This window comes from Castanea sativa, chromosome 5 (assembly GCF_040712315.1).
Source record: "Castanea sativa cultivar Marrone di Chiusa Pesio chromosome 5, ASM4071231v1".
Classification (NCBI taxonomy): Eukaryota; Viridiplantae; Streptophyta; class Magnoliopsida; order Fagales; family Fagaceae; genus Castanea; species Castanea sativa.
The window spans coordinates 42314564-42325608 of NC_134017.1; the positions used below are offsets into that span (position 1 = coordinate 42314564).

The 11045-nt window shown below is 37.2% G+C and overlaps 1 protein-coding gene across 1 annotated transcript; it reads right to left on the minus strand.

Annotated features, from left to right (window-relative positions):
* Positions 1-261: 261 nt before the first annotated feature.
* LOC142637167 (prohibitin-1, mitochondrial-like) lies at positions 262-10444 on the minus strand. Its single transcript, XM_075811446.1, has 6 exons — positions 10388-10444; positions 9209-9371; positions 8718-8834; positions 1630-1800; positions 1172-1384; positions 262-1081 (listed from the first exon to the last, which is right to left on the minus strand). Exons 2-6 carry the CDS (start codon positions 9359-9361, stop codon positions 890-892), a joined length of 846 nt encoding a protein of 281 aa, XP_075667561.1. The 5' UTR covers positions 9362-9371; positions 10388-10444; the 3' UTR covers positions 262-889.
* Between the last annotated feature and the right edge of the window lie 601 nt (positions 10445-11045).

An 11045-nucleotide genomic window follows, 5' to 3' on the forward strand; every position in this document is an offset into this window, starting at 1 on the left:
ATGATTTTTGACAAGGTTTGTGACATTGTTCCTTGGGTGCCAACTTGTCCCATAGAATTCAACTAAATGGTGACTAAATTAGTTTTTCCTATTATCCAAACTAAAACAAATCTGAAGTGTACCTCCTGTTTAGCAACACAGCAATCAAAAGTTTCAATCCATAATCAAATTGGACCTTAGGGATGTCCTGAACCTGCTATAAAGCCCTGCCATTAAACCTTGCATTGACAAGGCATTTTTCTTCCTCAACTACCATACTTATTTCACTCTTAATTGTTATTAAATTAACATTGCAATATCATTTTAGCACAATGCTGCTTACTAGACTCCAGGAAACTTTGAGCAATTAGCCTCAAAGCGGGACAAATATCATTTATTAACCTCAAAACACATCTGCTGAGTCTAATAGCATGGACTTTTAACTTGCAAGTTAAAAGAGCATTGAAGTAAAACTGGAAGTATGAATATGACCTTGATTAGGATAATTGCTCATAATCTGTTAACACTTTGCCTTTGGTAGAGACTAGAGTCGCTATTTGCATGCTCCTCACCCTCGAGTAAAACTGTCAAAAGGGCACCGGCACTCTCAATAGGCAGTTGGCAATTCGTAAATGTTTTATAGACAACCTCCAAATGCCTTAAATGATAGAAAAAGAAAAGCCAAAAATTTCTCCACCATCGATTAGGGGGGGAAAAGAATAAAGACTAGATTTCAATCTGGCAAGACAATTTCAGAAATGCATCAAATCCGTAGTTGAAAGAATTCAAAATTCTCATCAGTTCAAATCTCTTCATTCTATAATGGCTTTATCTTGATTCTTGAGTGCATAATATTCCAGCCATCCAATGGTAAGCACTAACAAGCTTAATGTCCTCCTGTTAGTACTTCTCACTGCTTGCATTTTTCTAAATTAATTCCTTTAAGGTTCAGCAAAAGGTCACCAGCATTCAAGTACACTTTGTTGACCGAATTTGATATTGTCTGCGCTATCTCTCTTGCAGCTTCAATTCTTCGAAGCGTGATGAATGACTCATTCTTGGCAATGGCTTCACCAATTAGCTGGGCACTCTTGGCTTCACCCTAGTAATTAAAATTTAAAAAGTAATGAGAGGGAGAGAGAGAGAGAGAGAGAGAGAGTAATCATATTGAACTCAAGAATATATTATTCACCTGTGCCCTGATGATGGCACCTTTCTTATCTTGCTCGGCTTTCTCAACAATATATTTTGCCCTCTCAGCTTCTTGAGCAGCAATTTGCTTAGCTTCAATGGCAGATGTAAACTCCTTACCAAAAGTTAGGCTTGTAATTGACACATCATCTAGTGCAATGTTGAAGTTGGCTGCCCTTTTATTCAGTACGTCACGAATCTCAGCACTAACTTTCTGCAGGGAATAACAGGTTGTAATTTCATTTTCTGGAATAAGGCAAAAGTGAAAACACGTACTGCCAATCATTAACTCAGATAATAATGTTATCATCAGATCAGGATTCACTTTGTCCAAAGATATGTCAAGGGTGGGTGTTTCATGGGCACATCTCTAGACAAGTTTCTCATAAACATGTCTACTAGTAATACAAAAATTTATAAATGATATAAGTACAGAAGAAAAAAGTTCTGGTGTCAAACCTCTCTCTGAGTGAGGAGCTGGCTAGCATTATATCGAGCAACCACGGATTTCAGAGTTTCATGAGTTATTGAAGGCAGGACTCTCTCATTATAGTTCTGACCAAGAGTTCGGTAGATTGTGGGCAGTTTCTGTGCCTCAGGACGTGTAAGAACTCGAAGCCCTATCTTGACCTGTTAGGCAAACATGTGTTACACTAAATACTAATTAGTTACCAGAATATGGAAGAAAATTCCAATTCCCAGCTGCAAATGCCAAATTAACATAAACACAGAATGCAGCCACCAAAAAAAAAAAAAAGATGACAAAACTCTCTCTCTCTCTCTCTCAATTTTATACACACATATTGAAGAATCTGGAGAATTATCGAATCAAATTTATAACTATCATCCAATTCGGAGAACTATCATCAAATTAATAATTAAAAAAGGCCAATAATGTATTTTTAATTCAGGTTACAATAATGTGAGTAATGAGATCAAAAGAATCACTTGATGGATCTATGCTGAGTTCACGTTAGCTGGATTAGTTTTATCATAGTGGTTCATTTACATATATCATCTACAGAATTTCAAGCCTTAAAAACACAATTTTACAAAAAAATTATAAAAAAAAAACCCGTGAAAATTCTTTTATGCTTTTGTGGAACCGTTCCCAATATGACTATTTCAGGCTTTGTCCAAAACTTACAATTTAAAAAACATAGCAACGTTCCATTTAATTTTACAAAAGGTGAGCAATCGAATTTCATTTAATGACAAGAAGCCCATAGTATAATTATGCTGCATAATTATACACCAAATGGCCACTAAACTTGAGAGCCTTCCAATATTACATATAGTCCTACTTCCTGTCCTAGTGTATATTTCAGTTCACGAACCAAAAGGACCACAGAATTTCACATCAAGACACTTTCCAGAAAATCTACCCTGAGGGGAATCTTATAATCGATTCAAACCATCCCCTAATTGATAAAGTGATACAGAGACAAGATGGTAAAAGATAAAAATCTCCCTATAGAACAATATAATTTCAGTAGTGTTCTGCTCTAAGATGAAAACTTTATATGTAAGCTTGACAAGAATGCAACAATGGCATTCACACTATGAAAGATTCAATGTGAAGCAATGAACACACACAGTAGAAGAAGATAAAGGAAACAGAGAGATGCGAGAGAGAAAATAAGATTGATTGAAGAGAAAAATGAATTGCTTGATTCTGTATTGCACTGGATGTACAGTATTTATAATACAAAGTACCCTTAACCACTTGATCAATGATCCCTAAATTCACTGGATTGATCCGTGAAATGTGGAGGGAAATGAGAAGCTAACTAACTAACTGAAAACTACCTAACAACTCTGAGCTGATGCATTACATGAAATGCAACGTATCCATAAGTTCAATCCCTCATAAATGAAACGCATCATTTCATTAAATACATGTACAATTGTTAAATAGAACGACATCGTTCCGTGATACTTCTTCAATTACTGGAACTAGCCGTTGAAGCACTAGCCGTTGGGTTTTGAAACTGGGTTTGAGTGATGCTCTGTGATGCTCTCTTGGAAGTATTCTTAACATTCTTAACATCCCCCCTCAAACACGAGGCAATATCTGCCAAGAGTTTGCTACGCAGAACTAGAAAATGGGGACCAGGCAGAGGTTTAGTAAAAATGTCAGCGAAATTGTCACTCCCAGAAATGAATTTGATCCCCAAAGTGTGATGAAGAACACAACCCCTGACATAGTGGTAATCTACCTCGATGTGCTTGGTTCTGGAGTGAAAAACAGGATTAGAGGCTAAAGCAATCGCTGAGTTGTTGTCACACCAAAGAATGGGAAGATGAGGAAGAAACAGTTTGAGGTCCTTAAAGAGAGTGCGAAGCCAAGCCATCTCAGCAGCAGTGGAAGCCAAGGCGCGATACTCTGCCTCAGTGGAAGAACGGGAAACCGTGGACTGTTTCTTGGAAGACCAAGAGATGGGGCTCGAACCAAGGAAAACCAAAATACCAATGGTGGATTTCCTGTCAGTGGGGTCACCAGCCCAATCTGCATCTGAGAAAGCAGAGAAGGTAAATGGACCAGGAGCAAGGTGAATCCCAAAGTGTAAGGTGCCTCGCACATAACGAAGGATACGCTTGGCTACCTCCAAATGAACTATTGTGGGATAATGCATAAACTAACAAAACTGTTGCACACTAAAGGCCAGATCAGGGCGAGTGAAGGTCAAGTACTGGAGAGCACCCACTATACTTCTATACTCAGAGGGATCAGCCAAAGCAGAACCATCAAACGGAGTAAGTCTAACATTAGGAAAACAAGGGGTTTTGGTAGGTTTAGAATTCTCCATATGAAACCTATGAAGCACATCAGAGGCATACTTTGATTGGCAAAGAGTGAGGCCAAACCTAGAAGGCATTATTTGAATGCCTAAGAAGTAAGAGAGAGCACGCAAGTCTTTAAGCTCAAACGCCATACTCAGTGCAGTAACAAGATGAGTAATCTGTGAAGGAGAATTGCCCGTGATGATAATGTCATCAACATATACCAGAAGATAGATGACAGTGGAATCGTAGGAAAACACAAATAAGGAAGAATCAGCCATGGAAGCTTCAAAACCAAGGTGCAATAATTGTGAGGTAAATCTGTCAAATCAAGCACGAGGGGCTTGCTTCAAACCATACAAGGACTTATGTAATCTGCAGACATGATGAGGAAATTGTTGATCAACATATCCAGGAGGCTGTTCCATATATACCTCCTCTTTCAGAAATCCATGGAGGAAGGCATTGGAGACATCCAACTGCCTAAGAGGCCATTTAAAAGTGACTGCAATGGAAAGGACTAGTCTGACAGTAGCAGGTTTCACAACTGGACTAAAGGTCTCAATGTAGTCCACACTTGCTTGCTGATGGAACCCCTTTGCAACCAGCCTGGCTTTATAACGAGCAATAGATCCATCACTATGTAATTTCAGCTTATACACCCATTTGCAACCCACCAAGTTGATGCCAGGCACTGTAGGAACAAGAGACCATGTTTTCTGTCTTTGTAAAGCTGAAAATTCTTCATCCATGGCCTAAACCCACTGAGGAAATTTACAAGCAATTTTATATGAAGGGGGCTCAGTGTGAGTATAATCAACCACAGCCTTGTAACACAATTTTGGCTTAGAGATTCCATTCTTGGATCTTGTGGTCATAGGATGAACATTCACAAGAGTAATGACAGAAGCAGGAACATTGGGTGGTAAAGAGGAAGTAGAGCTAATGGAAACAGACTGGACAGGAGGTGAAGGAGGAGGATCAGGTGGAGTTGAAGTATGTGTAGGAACAAAATGAGTAGGAGAGGCAGATTGAGGGAGTATAGCAGGAATTGAAACAAGAGAGTGGTTAAGGGTAGAAGAAGGAGATGAGTGAGAGGAACAAGAAGTTTGTGAGGAAGGACTAGAGGTTGTAGTGGTGGTGGGATAAGGACCAAGAACAGAAGGCTGATTAGATGCATGTAAGTAAAGGAGATTAGAGAACCAAACATTAGGATTAGTAGGAAGAGGAGTTGAAGTAGAGGATGGTTTAGAAGAAAATGGAAATTTGACCTCCTTGAATAAAACATGTCGACAAGTATATAGATTGTGAGTGTCCAAGTCAAGACACAAGTAACCCTTGGAAGTGGTAGAATACCCCAAGAAAAGACACTCAGTGGTCCTATGGTTAAGTTTGTGCTTGGTGTATGGTCTAAGGAAAGGATAGCAGGCACAGCCAAAAACTTTAAGGGAAGAAATGTCAAGATGTTGACCATATAATCTGCACCAAGGTGAACTGAAACCTAAGGTAGTTGTGGGAAGTAAATTGATAAGAGATACAGCTGATTGAACAGCAAAAGACCAGTATGAAGTAGGCAAGGCAGCCAGAGATAGGAGTGTGATAGTGGTTTCAATTAGGTGTTTGTGCTTTCTCTCTACTAGGCCATTCTGTTGAGGAGTATAAGGACAAGAGATTTGATGATTAATCCCATTTGAGGAGAGAAATGACTCAAAAGACTTGGAGGTGTACTCCCCTCCACCATCTGATCTAAGAGTTTTAATGGTGGTAGAAAATTGATTCTTAACCATAGCATGAAACATAACAAACTTAGAGTAAACTTCAGATTTTGCAGAAAGCAAGTATAGCCAAGTAAAACGAGTGAAATGATCAACAAAAATCACATAATATTTGTAACCATTTATTGACTTGAGAGGTGCAGGACCCCATAGGTCTGTATGTACAAGTTCAAAGGGAGAATTAGCAACAAATTGTGAACTAGGAAAGGGTAGTCTATGCATTTTGCCATGAAGACAGTGCACACAAGAGTTGACAAAGCTAACAATATTATTGAAAGACAACCCATTATTTTGTAACAAAATCTTAAGAACTTGAGAATTTGGGTGACCAGTTCTGCTGTGCCACAGATGCCAGCTAGAAGAGGAAAGTTGAACAAAATTACACAGTTTATTGGGAAGCAAAAGATCAGTGGCCTTGTGAGGATAGATGGGGTACACACCACCTTCACTCTTGTCCTTGTACAGAGTTTTCCCCGTGGCCAAGGCCTGGATAAGTAAGGTGTTTGCATCAAAATAACACCAACAGTTATTATCAAGACAAATTTTGTGAACTGAAGCAAGATTAGAAGCAATTGAGGGAACCCTAAGCACATTTCTAAGATGATTAGGATTATTTGAAGCTGGAATTAAAGAGTTACCTATGTGAGTAATAGGCAGGTTTTGGCCATTGCCAACTGTGAGATGTTCCTGACCTGTGTAAGGCTTAGGGAAGTTCAAATGACTGAGGCTTGAGGTGACATGGTCTGTAGCTGCACTGTCTGCCAGCCATGGTTGCTCTTGTGTTATCATTGAGTTTGAAGAGGTTGCCATTGCAGCTAGTTTCATGGGTGGATGTTTGCCTTAGTAGGCATAATCCATTCTATGGTAACAGTCTAAGGCCAAATGACCTGCCTTACCACATATCTGACATATAGGCCTCTCTGATCTGACATTAGTGCCTTGAGATTGGGAAAACTGAGAATGTGGTGAGAGTTGATGGAATTGATTAGGTGATGGACCTCTGCCTCTACCTCTTCCATTGTGATTTCTTCCTCTACCTCTGTTATTAGATTGGTTGTGGTTATGAAAACCACCAGAGTTGTTAAATCTTGGTGCAGTGTTAACTACCATTGCAAAGGTGGAGTCCTTGACCTCCATTCCTTCATTTAGTGATGTCTCTTCTGCATTTAGCAAAGTAGCAAGTTCATCAAAGCTTAACTTGGTGCTTCTGGTCCTAATTGCAAACCTAAAGGCACTGAATTCCTTTGGAAGGCCTTTGATTGCTACATGTAGTAGTTCTTCATCGTCCAAGAATACACCAACAGCCATAAGCTTATCTCTTATCACCTTGATCTTCTGCAGATATGCATCCACAGTATCAGATCCTTTCTTCACATTGTGTAGCTCACCCTTTAGATTCATCACATGTGACCTTGAGATTAAAGAGAATCTGTTTTCAAGAACCTTCTAGACTTCTTGAGCTGAAGAACATCCAACAGTTATAGCTAGAACTGAGGGAGTGAGGGTTGAGCTAATGAAGGTAAGAAGTGCCTTTTCCTTTGATTTCCAGATAAGATAATCTGGATTAAGTACTGAAGTTGTGACACCAGATAAATCCTTGAGGAATTTCTCAAGAACAAGTGAAACTTCATCAAGAAGTTCAATCATGGAGTAAGTTTCTAGCACCATGGAAATCTGATGCTTCCAAACGATGTAATTGGAAGAATCCAGTTTAACTGTCATCATATTTGACATATTTAACAGTAATAGCAGAGGTTGATTTGTGAGATTGATGGAGTTAGGTGTAGAAGTTGAAGGTATGGTTGTTGAGGTTGAAGCTGAAGTAGTTTCTGCCATTGAAGGTAGAATCGTATGCTCTGATACCATGAAAACTTTATATGTAAGCTTGAAAAGAATGCAACAATGGCATTCACACTATGAAAGATTCAATGTGAAGCAATGAACACACACAGTAGAAGAAGGTAAAGGAAACAGAGAGATGCGAGAGAGAAAATAAGATTGATTGAAGAGAAAAATGAATTGCTTGATTCTGTATTGCACTGGATGTACAGTATTTATAATACAAAGTACCCTTAACCACCTGATCAATGATCCCTAAATTCATGGGATTGATCCGTGAAATGTGGAGGGAAATGAGGAACTAACTAACTAACTGAAAACTACCTAACAACCTTGAGCTGATGCATTACATGAAACGCAGCGTATCCATAAGTTCAATCCCTCATAAATGAAACGCATCGTTTCATTAAATACATGTACAATTGCTAAATAGAACGACATCGTTCCGTGATACTTCTTCAATTACTGGAACTAGCCGTTGAAGCACTAGCCGTTGGGTTTTGAAACTGGGTTTGAGTGATTCTCTGTGATGCTCTCTTGGAAGTATTCTTAACATTCTTAACATAAGACACCTAAATTATTTTGTAAGACTTGCAACAAATATTTATCACAATCAAAACTCATCACATTTTACTTATACAAAAATACAAATATTCTATATATTCTATAACCATGGACCATCTCGTTAAATTAAGCAGCATAAATTTTCTATTCCAATTTGGCATCCAGAACAAATTTAGTTCATTTGTAATACTGATGAAATTTAATCAGATTTGCATAAGTTTTTTTTTATTATTATTTATAAGTTACACAAGCACAACATGGATCATGAACCCACTATCTCACGTAAAAGTATTTTGTATCAAATGATACCATGTCATTCATATCAAAATCCAATAAATGAGAGACGTGTACCATAACTACCCACTAACACATGTTTTTCATTTGTTAGTAAGATAGTTATTTTTTATTGACATGTCTTATATTTATTGGATTTTGATATCGCTGACATAGTATCATTTGATACCAAATACCTTCTCATTGAAAGTTGAAATGTCTGAAGGCAGAGCCATGAATGTGCACTACTATTCTATTCCTCCTTTTTTTTTTATTATTGGAAATAAGGGATAGTCTAGAAAAGAAATGTACCATTTGAAGGTCACGACTCCCAGATGTACTCTCAACAAGATGGGGTCGAGCTCGAACATCATAAACTATTGGCCTTTCAAACCATGGAATCATTAAGTGTGTTCCTTCAGTGTAAACCTGCAAAATAACATATGCGATCAAACAATGTAAACAATGAAAAAAAAAATCTCAATTATTGGATTTGGACACTAGAAATGAAAAGGGAAAAATAACTATCACAGTGAATGAGTTCAGCATTACTCATTGAACATTAATATAAGGTCATCAATGGGAGACAGAAACAGCTTAAATAAAATAAATAAATAAATAAATAAAACAAAAGAGTAAGCATTACTCAAAATGCTTGCCAGCTAGTAGAGAACTTATGAGCATCAAAGCATGTCAACCAAAGAGGTGTTTCAAGAGTTTTTTTTTTGGTCAAAAAGAGGAGGCGAGGGGGGAGAGGTGGGTTTTGAAAGTTTGGAATAGATGTTATGTTTGGAGAGGTTTACCCTGTCTTTGACACCGTGTATGCGGTTAAACACAATAGCCCTATGCCCTCCCTCAACATTGTAAAGACTATGGTAAGCCGCATATAGACTAATGCCTCCAATAAGTCCCAGCCTTACCAATACCTTAGGCAGCTTACTGGCAGCAGCACTCATATTTGTATACCTGAGAAATAAGCAAATCAAACACCAATATAATTAAATACACTAGAAATTTCATATCTAAAGCAACCATAAAACGAACCTATTATATCATCTTTAGAACTAGAGTCTACTAGACAATGATGGAAAATGTGCAACAGAGAAAGAGAAAAGGAACATACAAACAGAAAGCAATAACTGAAACAAAAATAAATACATGTTGCATACATATCAGTATCGCACCAAAAAATTTCTATATTGTTCTTCTCCTACAAGGATAAACCAAGTGATGATTCATGGCAGAAAAAGATAGATAAATTTTCTATTTTTTCAAAAAAAAAAAAAAAAAAGAAGGACTAAAATTGTCCACTATTGAGTACCTCAGTTTATTTGCTAAAACGACAATACCGTGGTCAATTTCCTTAGCCCATCTAAGGAATCATAATCCTTTACAAACATGAACTAGTGTTTCCAGAGTTAGAATGGGAATAAGAAGCAGAGAATGAATTGAGGATATGGTTAGCAATGAAATGGAAGATGAAGCAGAGTTTTTACTAGACATAATTTCCCACAGCAGCAAAAACTGCACCATAAATTTGGACCAGGAATACATGAAACTAATAAAGCTATTTGCAGTCTCCAAACTCGGAAATGCAGTCTCATATCAATCAAGTCAATTGAGAAACAAATCGGAAATAAGAAACAATATTCAATCAGTATCATTCCACATCTTATTCACATAACACCCACTTCAATTATAATTAACAAAATGCATTTTCAAGTCAATCAAACACTTTAACCTTGAACAAAATCAAGCCCTAGTCGATTAACTAAACAATCCTCAGTGTTGACAACACCAAGCATGTTTATATAAAACTTCTATGACTAGATAACAAGTTTGAACAAAAGTGGCAAACTACAACAATCAAACAAAAAATCAACAAAAAACATAAAAGAAACATAATACATCAAAAATATCAAATTTTAATCACCCCATGCATAAAACCAAAAGAAAGAGAAGTGTTTTACTATATATATTACTTATACTATTCTTCCAAGACCCATCAAATTCTGAAAAGAACACTTATCATAATCCCGAATATACACATACATATTTACATCATATATTAACTAGGGACTAGTGAGAGAGAGAGAGAGAGAGAGAGAGAGCAAAAACCTTGGTGAGCCTCAGCGTTTTGAGTCTTCTACTTGTTCTCCACGTAAGGACAAGGTGAGGAAAAGAATAGAGAAATGAAAAAGGTTTTTAACAGTTTCGTTTTTCTTTGTCTGCAAGTTATGGTGTGGAGCGGGTGACTCATGGGCCTCGTCAGGTCCTGCCCCACCCAGCCCATATTTGATTTATTAATTAAATCTCAGACCTTTTGTTTTTGAACCGGCCCACCAAGTGAGGTGCTGCCTCCAATCGGACACCAGGCACATATTTCGGTTTATTTCTTCACAAATCCAAACTCTTCATTTAATTTTAATTTTTGGTTATTTTTTAAAATTAACACATATTTTTCAAGGCATACTTCTGCAAAGTTAGTGTGTGTGTATATATATATATATATATATATATATATATATATATATATATATATATATATTAAATAAGCATATAAGATTATCAAGAACCTAGTGGACATGCTATCAAAAAAAAAAAAAAAAAAGAACCTAGGGGACAGAGTCGGTATTTACT